Genomic DNA, 14,444 nt, shown 5'->3' with positions numbered 1-14,444 from the left:
CATCCAAGCTTTCATTACTGCAGTTCTCAGAGAGAGAAAAACATAATTAGGAGAGCGTTATGCTGTTTTCATAATGGTCTTTATTAAAATAGCTGAGCCTCCAGAAAGACCAGAGGCCACAGCAATGATTCATTTAGGAAATGAAAGCCGTTCCTCTGAAGGGCTGGCTGTGCCAGGGGGTGGGGTTGGGTGGGGGTAGGCAGCCGCTCTGGGAACGAGCGTCGGTGTCTTTAATAAGTGGAGCCTGACCCAGAGGAGAGCGCGGTTGCTTCGGCTCGGCTAACGCCCCTCCTCACTCCCGAGCTCTGTCCTTGGGGTCCTGCTCTCGTTCGGACAACCGGACAGCTGTATGAATCAATTTGTCCGGCCCTGCTGATCGTGTCTCTGTGCGTGTCCGCTCGGGATACCCATAATTCCCTGCGCCTCACGCCCACACGTAACCCTCTGCCTCCAAAATGCAGCGCACACAGATTTTTCATTTCACAGTTCTGATTCAAATAAATGCTTGGAAAGTCAGCATGGACATGCTTATGACTGTGTGTGTGTGTGTGTGTGTGTGTTTATGTGTGTGTTTCTGTGTAGAGGGGAGTGCAATGCCTAACATTCACACACAGCTTGGCGGGGGGGGCAGGAGGCCAAATCCGTGTCATGGTAACTCGCCAGACACGTCCCTGTACCTGAGGCCAAAACAACTCATAAAGGAAAACATAATAACTAAAATTCATACAGCTTCCATATAAAACCTCACCAAACTGCTGCAGCCGGTACCAAGTGAGCCCATAAACCCGAAAATACTGGAACTGAAAGGGAAAGTTGGAATTGTTTGTGCGACAATTAAAATGCCCAAAAATGAAACGTGTCATTCATTAATAGTTCATTAAAATTCGCACCCAGTTTCCTTCTCTCGGCCTTGAATAGGCAGTTTTTTCGAATGTGTCTTTAGAGAGAAATCGCAGCTGTTCGCTGGGCGTCGTTCGCATATCCAGCCCGCTGTAATTAATGGACACGCTGGCCTTGTTCTGAATTTCTTTTTTCTTCTTTTATAAACAGAAAGGGGCTATTTAAATAAAGCATAATAGATTAAGTGTCTTGCTGGCGCAGGATCGGGGTTGAGGAAGCCGTGTGGGGGCCGCGTGTGTGAGGATGCCTAACATGTATGAGGAAATGAAGACGCGTGCAGGGACCCCTCCGCACCGTCCCAGACGGACCGCGCGTGTGACGACCGGCGCTTTCTGAGACACCCTGATACGTGCCATCACCGTCAGAGCTGCCTGTGTTAGCGCAATAAAGCGGGCATCCCCCTATTCGTGCGCAGTGGAGCAGTCCGCTCTGTGGCCCGGTCGGTTGTGGTGATGGGAGTTTTGGGAGTACAGGCAAAGTGGGTTGATTTGTGGCATCTCGGCAGGATCCTGCCGCGTTATTTCATACGGCCGTGGTGGAGGACGTACAGGCAGACCCAGAGAGGGACCGTGGCTCTTTCCCCCGCCTGATTCAAAGCAGCGCTACAGCAGCACCGCCGCTTCCTGCAGTAGGGGAATGGAAAAGCGCTACAGGGCTGGAGCTGTAAAATGGCACAGGACCCAGCCACTGCAACTGCGCACGTACTAACAAAACACACATGGACACGCACAAAACACACACACACGCTGAGACAGACACACAATCACGCGTGCTAACTCACTCACACACACACTCAAAACAAAAATACACAATCACATGCAGGCACACACACGCGCACACACACACACGTGCTAACTTGCTCACACACACTCAAAACAAAAATACACAATTACATGCAGGCGCACACACACACACACACACACACGTGCTCAAAACAAAAATACACAATCACATACAGGCACACACACACACAAACAAACGTGTGCTAACACGCTCACACACGCTCACACACACACACACACACACACACACACACACACACACACACACACACACACATGCTAAGTCACTCACACACACACACACATGTGTGCTAACTCACTCACACACACACACACACACACACACACACACACACACACACGTGCTGACTCACTCACACACACACACACACACACACACACACACACACTCAAAACAAAAATACACAATCACATGCAGGTAAACACACACATACACAGAAAGACAATTACTGGTGCACACTCACTCAAGACAGAAACACACGATCACATGCGGGCACACAAACACATACACACAAACAAAACGAAACACAGAAACACACAGATTCTTGCTAACGACAGACACAGACACACACACACACACACACGCAGCTGAGGCCGAGAGTGCTGGATTTTAAATCACGCTCCACCATCATTACCGAGACTGTGAAAAACAAAACCCAGACAGCAGTGGAGTGTGTGTTCCAGATGAGCTCTGCTTCTCCGCTGCCGAAATACTGAAATAAAACTCCCCCGCCCCCCCCCCCCCCCCCAACACCTCCCAGGCACTTTCTCTCTCTCACTGTGCTAATATGTGGCCATGCATGAGCCGGGGAGCGTGTGTGTTTCTGCAAAGATCCGGCAGTTTAACGCATCTCTTCCCAGAAACAAAGATTTCTCTAAACCTGGGATTCACGGCCAGGAATACCACCCAGATCCGCGGGCGCTAGCTACTTTTACAAGACACATAGTCTCCGGCAGAATCCTGCAAGCCGTGTGTGTGTGTGTGTGTGTGTGTTTACATACAGGGGGTCGCATGAGTACATTTTCGAAACCTTTAAGACTTGTCAATCAGCAACCATAAAATACATTTCGAGCAAGTCAGACGTTCACGGTCATGATGTCGCGTTCCAGATGCTTCTTCCAAGAACAGCAGCCCATGGCCTTTCAGGACGCACCAGCACACTTCAGAGTAACACTGCGCCCACTTTAAGAGCGCGACCGACGCACGCATAACGCCTTTGAAAGCCAGAGCCGGCACTCGCACGGGTTCCGCATGTGGAGAGCGGGTCTGGGGACAGCCGACACTGAATCCAGGAGGGGTTCAAGCCGGGCTGCTGTTTTTACTGGCCCGGGCTGGAGCGGTGCAGGGAAGGGGGGGGAGGATTTACGAGCACGGACGGATCAAACGGCACAGCGCGGAGAGATGTATCTGGAGCACGCCCCCCCCCCCCCCCCCCCCACCACACACCCCCCCCTCTCTCCCTCAGAGACCGGCACACAGAGATGGGAATGTCTGCAGGAACTGCCCAGTAAAACCCAAGCTCCTACTTAATGGATCGCGCCAGTTAAAGTGAAAAAGATGATTGTTTCGCTGGCTCGGGAACCCGCCCCTCTCCATTTCGCATCTTTACGGCCTTTTTTTCTAAATTTTTTTTTTTTTTTTACGATTTCGGCCTTTTCTGGCGGAGCCAGTCGTCCGAGTCCGCCGCAAACCCGCTCGCCCCGCCTCCGCTCTCCTCCTCAGCCCGCTCGAACGGGGGAGGAAAAAAAAAAATGAAAAAAGGAGGGGGGGGGTTAAAAAAAAAGAGACCGGACTGTAGTAGGGGGAAATTTAACGGGGCCGCTGTGTTTGTTATGTAAGCCGGAGCGGGAGCCGTGAATGCAGGCCTGTTTCGAAACGTTTCCATCGCTTTCACATGTGTCCGGCACATGGGCCCGCGCCACGCCCCACCCCGTCTCTAAACTGGGTCAGAGGCGGAATCATACGGGCCGTCGGACACTTGGCTTCAGTTACGCATTCTTCCATTATCGAGGTCATTATCAGTGTTTCAATGTTTTTTTTTTTTCCAAGACAAGGAAAAAGCTAACATTTCTGCGAACAATGTTTGACCGAGATTTCTTGAGTTGTTTCCGAGAGGAGAATGTCGAAGAACAGCACTGCGGACTCTCTCGCACCGAACTTACCGACAACGCACATCTGTACACAGGAAACAGATGTTAATAATAAAACACGGTCTTTAAGTTTATGAATTCATCATATTTTTTTAAAGTAATGCTTTTAATTCAAAACCCCACCGTGTCCGTGACTTGCACTATGCACTGAAGCACTGGATCCAGGTAATGAGGTGCAAGGTATGTGGAAACCCCCACCCCACCCTTATACACCAGAAGCACCTACCTTCTGCTGGGCCCAAGGACGAGCCACACAGGTCCCCGAGGAGGTCCCAAAAGGCAGCTCGGGTCACCGGGCACGGGTTCTGTCTGAAAAATACAGAGATGTACAGAAAGTGAGTGAGTGACAAAAACAGATGCCTCAGATTATTATACTGTTAGACTGTTATTGTTGAGGGGCTACAGAAAGCTAGCGTGGACATAGCCATTTCAGCCCTCAGACTCCTGGTCCCTCTGCAGGTTGCAAAAGAGGACCAAGGGAAAGTATGCGTGTAGCAGACGCTAGGGAACGACAAATCAAAGAGGTGTAAAACCCAAAGCAGCCTTAATAAAACAGCTCAGTCAAGCCTGAGTCATTACGAGCTCGCCTGGAGTAGCCGATACAGGAGGTCAACCAGGAGCAAGGCAGAGGAGCGCTGTTATGTGGGCCTGATTAATGGTGGCTGTGTGGTATGTTCTATTTTCTGCCTGTGAAAAGGCGTGACACACACGTAAGAGACAGCTTCAAAACAACTGCCTCGCGGAGTAGAAAGGAGGGCTGTGTAAACGGACGGAGAGGGCTGATCACAGGGCGACCGCCCGCCGGCTGCGGGGACCCGCATTCGCAGAATCCCTCAGCGTGGCAGCGTTGACGGAGAGCTATTCTAGGACGGGGGGGGGGGGGGGGGGGGGGGGGGGGGGGGGTCAGGGTCAGGGTCACCGGCGGAGCTATAATCGTCCGACGCTCAGAGGAGGACGGATCTTGTGTCTCTCTCTCTCTCGCGGAGTGCCCGCCACGGTGCTTCGGGTGTCCGGGAGGCGCGCGAGAACAAGGGGCCGCAGTGTGTGGCCCAACGTCACGCCTCGTCGCCACGGCGATATTAATAAACGCGCGGCGAGCCCTGCTGACACCGTCGGGGCCTTAATTAAAGCGGGCCACGCTCGTTCCCCCCCACTACAACCCCCTCCCAGCAGCGGCCCTCTGGGACATGACAGGCAGCACGCCAACCACACCCTGCTCACGCTCCCGCCAACTCCGCCCTGCTCCTCCCCCCCCCCCCCCCGGCCCAGTTCCCGGAGTTTACGCAATGACTCTCTGCCTCTCACACCAGCATTCTCGCCTCGGCTTGGAACCCAAAACCCTTCCGCCCAGTAACCCAACTCCCCGTAAATCTCCACGCTTAGGCCTGACACCCAGCCTAAGCCCCAGGACCAACACGCAGGCCGGGCCCAAACACCTGGACCCAGTGGCCCGAGCGTGCCCAGGCCCCGCCTCCCCGGCCCATGCCCCGCCTCCAGCCCACACCCCGCCCCCGCTCGGCCGGCTCCGGCCCTGCAGCCCGGGCCTCGGGGCCTCCTCTCTCACAGAGCGCTCTTTGAGGTTTGTTGGGCCTGTTTACACACGGCTGCGCCCGCTGCTCTATTTAAACAGCCACTTCCTGCTCTGAAGTGCAGGGTGTGACACTCCGGTCCCTGGAGAGGTGGGGTTTGGGTCGGTTTCTGGCCGGGTTCTGGAATAGAACGAGGGGCGGTCAGAGAGGGCCGCGCTGAGGCCGAGGCGTGGTGAGAACCGAGCCTGAGGCGTCGTGACGAGGCGATGAAGAGGAGTCGGGGATGAAGGGGCCTGTGTCTCTCTCTCCCTCTCTCTCCTCTTACACATGGTATTGAGACACGCCTGTGCACAAAAGAAGAATGCCTTCTTGCACTTACACGCAGCAATATTTATGCACACACTCTTTCCATACGCTACCACACATGCACACGAACACAGACACAGACACAGACACACACACATACACTCAAGCTCTGCAATTGTACACACAGATGCTCACAAACACTTAAAGACCTGCATTTTTAGCTCAACTCCATAAAAACGTAAAGAAAAAAATTAAGGACCTGAAGAGAAAGAGGAAACACTGAAATCTTCTGGTTAGCCATAACAGGCCATTTCAGGGCCTAATGCAAACCTTTCAAAGAAGAATTCCGCAACCAATACTTCCTCCATCTACCACTAACCTGGAGACAATGATTAGGCACTGACCTGGGTGTGAACCACAATGCACATACACAGGGAGCTTAGCTTCTGTAAGCTAAATTAAGCTACTGAAACGAATGAGCCACCATCAAAATAGGCAACAGTTGGATATTCCGAGGAGTCGCACATATCAAGAGGAGCTCTCTCTGCTATGGTCGTCGCTGGGGTCATCGTTTTCATTCCAATATCCTGCGCACATTGTGCCTTTGAAAGTCATCTCTAGGGCAGTAGTTGTGGAGAGGCGGGGCTTGCTCACATTCACAGAGTCTCACAGTTTCAGGCCCGGCCCGACGCAGGAGCGATCAAACGACAGATACGGCGTGCACCGCTGAGCAGGAATCCACCCGGCCGTCCCAACAAAGGGGCCGTCAGTGCGCCCCGCTCGGCCTTCTACCTGCAGCTCAACCCACCCACCGTGAGGGCCGCCGCGACTCCCCCCCGGCGTCTGACACGGCCTCTGTTTAATTACAGCGGCCCAGTTAAACATGCGAGAGTCGCCGCTCCAGATCTGTGCTGCCGAGGGTCACCCAGCAGAAGCGCCTTTGAAATGGAGATCCCCACCAGGGGTCGGAGGTCACGCAGCCGCTCTGAGGGGGGGAAAAAGGAGCCTTTCTTCTCAGGAGGGAGCGGGATAGGGGGCGGGTGGAAGTTTGAGGCCGGGAGCTGCCCGCCAGACAGACCTCCTAGGAGTGCGTTCTCTATCACAAACATACGCAAACACAGTTATGGAGGGACCTGACAAACACACAAACTATATATGCACACAAATACATGTACAAACAAGCAAACACACAACAACATGCTCACTCTCACTCTGAAAGGCCCTCTCCAACGCACGCCTACCTGGTCGCCAGCCACATTCGAGGCTGGAGGGCGTTGATGATGTCACAGTCCTGCTCGATTCCCTTTGAGAGAGGCCTTTGAGTGTCCGTCTGGTAGGACCTCATCAAGTGCAGGACCTGGACAGGAGCAGACAGACAGACAGACATACAGACTGTCAGCTGACAGAAGTCAGCAACCCGCTCTCCCAGCACCCCTTACTCATCACTGTCCCACTTCCTGTGGGCAGACAAAAGCTTGTACTATATGGAGCGCACACACGCAAAGTCACAGACACAGGAAAAAAATAAACCACACACACGTCTCTGCAGTGCACATCACATCCACGTGTCACTGTCTGAGCGACCGCGGGAGGCGCTGCACGAATGAATGAATGAACAAACCGGTGGATGAATGAACAAGCGCAGGACTCCGCAGCGACCGCAAGTGGCAGGGCTGGCCTCCCCGGGTCCTCCCCTGGCACAGCCGGCCGCACCGGCAGGCTGGAGAGGAGGCCGCGTATTCAGAGCTTAAATATACTCTTTACTGGCCACAGCCGTGCAGAGGAAGCCTCTCATTAGGCAACGCAGGGGAGGCACCGGGGAAAACCAGGCCTGGCCGCGGTGCGCCAACGCTGGCCCGCCGCTCCGCACAGGCCCCCCAACCCCCCCCCCCCCCCCCAACCCTCCACCAGTCCCCCCCTGGCCGCACACGGTCCCTGAGAGCTCACCGCCGATGCCCGCCGGTGTGGCTGCGACCACCACGCTGTCGTCACGCAACACCGTCGCAAGCCCCGTGCCCCTCCACCCTACACCCACCGCTGGCCCCACCCCACACTGCCTCCAGCCACCTTTGCACACTTCCTCTGCAGCGGGAACGCTAACCTCCCGGCCTCCATGCGAGGGCCGCGTCCCCCCCCCCACCCCCCCTCCCCGTGCCCAGCACCGGGCCATCCGAACAGAGAGCGCCGTTATCCCGGCCTCCGCGGGAGGGAGGAACGGGAATATTTATAGCGGCCTGAATCACTTGCACAAATACAGCGCGAGAGGGGATGAATCACAGGCTGCGAGGCCAGAGAGAGTCATGAAAGAGAAATGAGAGGCCTGGGAAGAAGGAAAAAAAAGAGAGAGAGAGAGAGAGAAATCAGACAGGGGTCAGAGCAGGGACTGTGCCCTGACCAGGGTAATTACTGCCATTGTGCCGGCAAGAGGCTGCAGTCAGGGCACAACGTCCCACAGCTGCAGGCGGGTAACTCTTTTCAGGAATTTTTAGCCTCTTAAGAAATATCAATCTGTTGAAATGTACTCCTGTGCCTGATTTACAGACATGTCAGAGTGCTCTGTGTGCTTGTGCACAGCGGGCTCCTCTCTTGGCAAGTTTCAGGGTCATGCTAGATCTCTGCGCGCCGTACAGAGAAGGCCAGAGCTGGAACGGGCTTCTGCGCGGATTCGAGGGTGAAAACGCCGAGCGAAAAGCACTTCCTACGAAACCCCACGGCGCATTTTTTTTTTTTAGCGACCGGGCCGCGCAAACCGTGTCACCTCACACTTGCGGCCGGAGGGCAATTAAAAGCGTAAAAATAGCGCGCGGTGCTAAGGCCCCGCAGAGCCTGCTAACTCCCTGTTATCACGCCACGGTCACTCCCACATCCACTCCCTAACAGACAGACCGCGGAGCGCGGTCGCCGTCGGACAGCGCTATTCGTGGAAGTCGTCATTTCTGACTGCGCCACGGTATCTAGGATTTCCCCTTCGGAGCGCGGCCCCACAGATGCGGAGGGTGGCAAACGGCTGTGGAAATCCGGCAGTGGACAGATTAAAAGAGGGACCGCGCAGCGGTCAGCGCTGGGAGGACGAGCTGCAAGGATGTGTTCTCATGGCACTGCTCACACAAGGCTCCCGAACTAAAGCCTGTCTGCAATACAGCGTTTGCAATATCTGCCATTTGCATACATTCCATGCCAGGCTCACTTCAAGGAAGCGGTTCTCAGGGCAGGCCCGTGGGGTTGGTCTGTGAGGATGCTGATAATTTTGGAGTTTTGGAGGGAAGAAATTGCCAACCCATGCAACAGAATTCAAAACAACACTCAGCTAATGTGTAGCAAGGAGAGGGTGGCAAGGTGAGAGCAGGGGTGGTATGGACTATAATGACAGTGACAATCATACGCAATACTGACTGTAATGAGGAGACTTTATTGTGTGAAACACACCTTTTCTAAAATTGCTCACACACTCACACTGTCTCACACTCTCTCTCTCTCTCACACACACACACACACACACACACACACACACACACACAGGTGTAAAGGGAAAGAGCAGAGGAGATGAAAGGAAAAGCCGTTTCCCCTATAGCGGGGGTAATAACATCGCTAACAGCCTCTACCTGTCAGGTGGGTGACTTTCACCAGCCCCGTGCCGCTTCGGACACCTCCGCTCTGGGGGAGCCTCTTTGAAGTCCAGCCCTCTGGACTGACCAAATTACCCACATGCCTGCATCTGCTCATCCTAACAGCTGAATAGGTGAGATTAAACCCTATGCTATGGCATAGAGGCTATGGCTGAGGCCAGTGTGCCCGCCCCTCCCCCAAAACCCACATACTGACCTCCACTCACTGTCCTTTTTCCACTACCTGACAACCAATTCATCTTTGGTACTAAGAACGGCTGCCATTTTCAGCACTGAAAAGGAACAAGCAGCTGAAACCAGTCAGGAGGCAGCTGGTCATGTTCTCTAAATGCACTTTTCTTGGTTCAAGAGGAAGGAAAAAACCCAGGAAATGTGTTTGGTTGGACTCACCAACTAGTTCAAATCCCGCTCGAGCCTCTGACATAGTACACTCTCTGAGCGTCCAAACAGACTGTTTCCTAAGGTTGTGGTTGCGAATACTTGCTTTTTCCAAAAAACGCTGTTAAAAAAAATCGTTTCAGGAAACCTGGTTTAAGGAAAACTGCATTTTTCAGAGAACATCCCAAGGTGACCTTTAAAGGGTGAGGACAGAGAGGGACCCGCTGCAGCTGGGTGGGTTTTGTGAATGGGCCACATTAAGAGCCCTGAGCGAGAAGCCCAACATTCTCTCCCGGCCGCACGGCACCCTGCGGCTTTTTCGGCGACTTCTGACTCGGAACGTTTGGTTCGTGCCCAAGTCAACCGTCAGCGGCGGGCAGGGGGTAACGTGGGCGACGGGAAGTCGTTACCTAAATCACCGGTCACGTACACGCGCGTGAAAACATTTTTATTTAAATAAATGCGCAGACTCTTGCGGAGAGCAGAGATCTGGTGCGCCGCTGTTTGCTCTGGCCTAGTCAGTGTCTCATTGGAGTATTTTCCACCTGTGTCAGGCTTTAGCCCACGGCCAATCAAAACTCGACCGATTTTCTCTGCTACTAATTAAAACGTATAATGAGCATTTTCAGCAACAGCGAGGTCTCTAATAACACCAAAAACCATGAAGCGGAGAGGCAACACCAATAATGACACAGCAAACACGCACACAACCATGCTCTGTCACACACACACACACACGCGCACGCGCATGCGCACACATACACAGACAGAGACAGAGAAAAGCACACAGTTTAGGCCAAACTCCCTCAGACGGAGAACTGAATACATTACTCTGTCTATAAAATAATGGTATGGGACGACCCACACACACACACACCGTTGCTTTGAGAAGTCTTTCACAATTACAGAAAGGCCTGAAGCCTCCCTATAGCGTGAAAGGTGCCATAACTATTTCTACTGCCGGTGATTGTTGCTAAAATAAACAACGCATTAATTACACATGACCGCAGGAGGACCAAGGGGTGTGTTAAGTCACCGAGCCCTCCTAGCGAGCTTGTTGCGTAGAGCGCTCAGCAGAGTTTAATTTAATATAAGCCTTATGTAATGTGCGGCTCAGAGGGGGCAGTGCACTGAGTGGTTTGCCCAGTTTCGCCGTTTGGGTGAAACTGTTCGTCGACATCCTGAAAATATAAGTAATCTCAACCCCGATTCTTGATCACTACTAGCTAAATAGCTAAATATGTGTGCGTGCAAAATATGCACATACTAACACAGCCTGAAGTCTTTCAGGCTTACTAACTTCCTGGTTGCCTCCTGCTTTCTCTGATCACCCGATTATTAAAAATTCAAACCATTCAGCAGCGCTCAGAGTGGCTCGAGGTGAGATCAACTGTGCAAACCTGTAAGTGAGCTGCCATCTCACGATATGAACTTAATCTTCATGGATCGTGCCAGTACAAGTTGCTCAAAGCAGCAAATTATATAACGCTCAGGGCTCTTGGTGATATCTTCTCACAGTGAGCGCTGAGCTAAGGCCGTGCGAGCCCAGATGCATTGTGGGAGTCTGGCAGCACCGGCGCGTGTCTGGAATGGGGGACGGGCACGTCGGTTTCTGTTAGTAATACCCGACCTGGCCCGCTCGTTAACCAGAATCAAACGAAGCCAGGAGAAGTTTACTAAACACGGCTCCCACTCCTCGGGCTCCCACAAGCACGCTCCAGGTAACTGGGGGGGTGTTTAGCGTCTCCTAACGAGGGGTTTATCTTTAATCTCACTGCGGCCACTGCCTTGTCCGCCCCTCTCCGTCTCCTTATGTAACGCACGTCGTCGGATTGCTCTGCTCTTTCGCAGAACACAAACCAGATCTGGTTAAATGGTTTTCTGATCAGCAGCTTTGCATGTGAGAGCTGAGAGCGATTTTTTTTTCTCCGTTAAATTTGTTTTTTCGGTGTCAGACGGCCACCGCTGACAATCACACAATTGATGTCTGACGGGGCTGGCAGGGCCGAGACCGTCACGAGTTTGCTTGACGTCACCATGGCAACGGGGGCCTGGGCCGCTGGGAGCAGACGCAGGCACACACTCGCCCCAGTGTGTCCGTATCTCTAATATCATCTGTAAACAGGAGGCTTCTGAATGCAGGGCAGGAACACACATGCACACACACACACACACACACACACACACACACACACACACACACACACATCTGCTATCTGTTACCCGAGCACTCCCGTGCTCACGAGGAGAGCACACTGACATAAGCATGAGGACAGAGCGCATTACCATACTGTCCCACTGGAACTAAAACACACTGTCCTAATTGTATCTGCACACAGAGCATCTCTGCGCTTCTCTCACACTCTCACACACACACACACACACTCTCACACACACACACACACACACACACACACACACACACACATATACACACACAGTCCTTGCATACAGACACAGTGTCTCCCCCACCCCAGAGGCCATGGGGGCACCCCCCCCACCCCCTCTTTGTGCTCACATCTGACCCACTGCTGTAGCCCCTGCTCCGCCATTTGTGTACAATCTCTCTATTCAATCTACCAACATGCTCCTCATTTCCATACGCATGTATCTGCATAGAGAGCGTGAGGGCCAGGCATGGAGATATCCTGACCGCGGTTATCCGCCGCTGATCTACAAACAGACTGCAGGATGACAAGCAAACCCTGCACAACAATCTCGCACAAACATCCCGTGCTCTCCCTCCCTCATACACTCACAAACTCTCTCTCTCTCTCTCTCTCTCTCTCACACGTTTACTCACAGGCACACTTTCTCTCTATCTCTGCGCTAATGTCAGCGAGGAGAAACTGAAACGACAACGTGACGCTAGTGTGAAACGCAGACGGCCCTAACTAAGCGAAACGGCCGTGCTGATCACTCGCAACGGAGTCACTCGAGATCCTGTAACGCGATCGGGAGCCCTATAGGACGGACGCGCTCTGCCCATAATGCACATCTGTTTCCAGTCCGGGGCGCGGAGTCTCTGAGCTCAGCCTGAGGGAGTGCTGCGCGCAAAGGCCCGGGCCTGCCTGGCGCAGATGCGGAAATGAAGAGAGTTAAGGCAGACGGTAGGTCTCAGCTAAATGTATACAGCGCAACCCCCCCCCCCCCCCCCCCTTCTGTTCCTCTTTCCATCCTCTCCTCCCTCCCTCTCTGTTTTCTCTGCCCCAGCTGCAGCTGGGAGTTTTATCCTCTCTTCTCTCGGCTTCCCTCCTTCCTCCTAACCGCAGAGCAGAACTGCTTTCTCATGAGCTCCCGACGAAAAAAAAAAAAGGAAAAAAAAAAGAAGGCAGAAAACAAAACACAGGACAGCCATGACAGGAAAGAAAACAAATCCTAGCCCTCTATGCGTCTGAGAAAGCTCCGAGAAACCTTAACCCCTGCAGCATGACACTCTACCCCCCATACAGTGAAGTACATCTCCCACCTGCAGCACTGTAAATCTCCCCACCGCAGTACAGTACATATCCTCACTGTAGTGTAATAAATCTCCTTATTGCAGTACAGCAAATCTCCCCACTGCAGCGCACTAAATCTTTCCATTTATAAATGTAGTGCAGTAAATATCTTCATTGCAGTGGAGTAAATCTCACAATGTAGCGCCCCATTGTCCCCATTGCAAGGCAGTAAACCTCACTGCATTATTGGCATTTAGCAGATGCTCTTATCCAGAGCGACTTACACAGGCTACAACTTTTACATGTTATCCATTTGCAAGGCTGGGTATTTTACTGAGGCAATTCTAGTTTAAGTACGTTGCGCAAGGGTACAGCAACAGTGACCAAGCGGGGAATCGAACCTGCAACCTTTCGGTTACGAGCCCTGCTCCTTACCACTATGCCACGCAGCTGCCCTCCCCTTGCTACACAGTGCATTTCCCACCTGAAATACCGTACACCTCCTCATGCAATTCCTCTTCTCATCCTTGCCCCTAAGCTATCCCACTGACATCCACTCCACCACCAAGGTACCCCAGTTTCACAGTGAAAATAGTTCTATGTGACCACATGGACACCTAGCAGTGGTATTGGGTTTGTAAGGCCATGTTAGATGTGATGGGCAGCATGCAGTGAGAAAGACAGGCGTTGGGCTTGTCAGCAGTGAGACAGTGAGTGTGAGCAGAGGCACACCTGCAACAAGGTGCCATGGATGTGGTTCTGCTGGGTTCCGGGTCCGGGTCCGAGGGGCAGGCTCTCCAGCAGAGCCCGGACGGTGGCGGGCACCTGCGTCACCAGAACGAAGGGCACCAGCGCTCGGGCCGCCATCTCCCGGGTCCGATAGACCGCAGAGCGACCGCACCTGCAACACACAGCACAGGTTAGGTAAGCGCAGGACAGCACACTGGATCTGCACGGGCGGGACTTGGTCAGAAGCCAGAGAGAGATAGAGCAGACACGGAGAGATAGAGCAGGGGGAATAGAGTCTCAGTGCCTGTGCTGAAGTCAGAGGCGGGCTGTAGCAGGTGCTTGACATGCGGAGCATTCTTAGAGAGCTCAGAAAACAAAACGGGTTAAACTTTTCTCGACTGCGGGTCAAAATATTAGGACTCTGCGAGTGATTACAGGAGGCTTTGGAGAAGATTTCAGACCCCAATATCACATTACAATAATATCCACTTGCTCAAGCGTTAATCCACCTGTCACTTGGCCGTTTACCGCCAAGGCCGAAGTCACAGAGCCACCAAAGAGGACGGCTGGGGGCGGGTCACC

The 14,444-nt window shown here is 53.2% G+C and overlaps 1 protein-coding gene across 1 annotated transcript in view; it reads right to left on the bottom strand.

The window, feature by feature from the left end:
* The window catches only part of thada (THADA armadillo repeat containing), a 78,545-nt gene that overhangs the window by 15,759 nt on the left and 48,342 nt on the right, over nucleotides 1-14,444 (bottom strand). The window contains exons 29-31 of the mRNA XM_036547386.1: nucleotides 13,866-14,034; nucleotides 6,931-7,046; nucleotides 4,081-4,163 (exon numbers count right to left, since the gene is read on the bottom strand). Of these exons, the coding sequence (XP_036403279.1) occupies nucleotides 4,081-4,163; nucleotides 6,931-7,046; nucleotides 13,866-14,034 (368 nt within the window). The remainder of the gene's footprint in view (nucleotides 1-4,080; nucleotides 4,164-6,930; nucleotides 7,047-13,865; nucleotides 14,035-14,444) is intronic.

This window comes from Megalops cyprinoides, chromosome 15, assembly GCF_013368585.1.
Source record: "Megalops cyprinoides isolate fMegCyp1 chromosome 15, fMegCyp1.pri, whole genome shotgun sequence".
NCBI lineage: Eukaryota > Metazoa > Chordata > Actinopteri > Elopiformes > Megalopidae > Megalops > Megalops cyprinoides.
The sequence above is the reverse complement of the archived record's forward strand: the minus strand, read 5'-3'. Positions and strand labels throughout refer to the sequence as shown.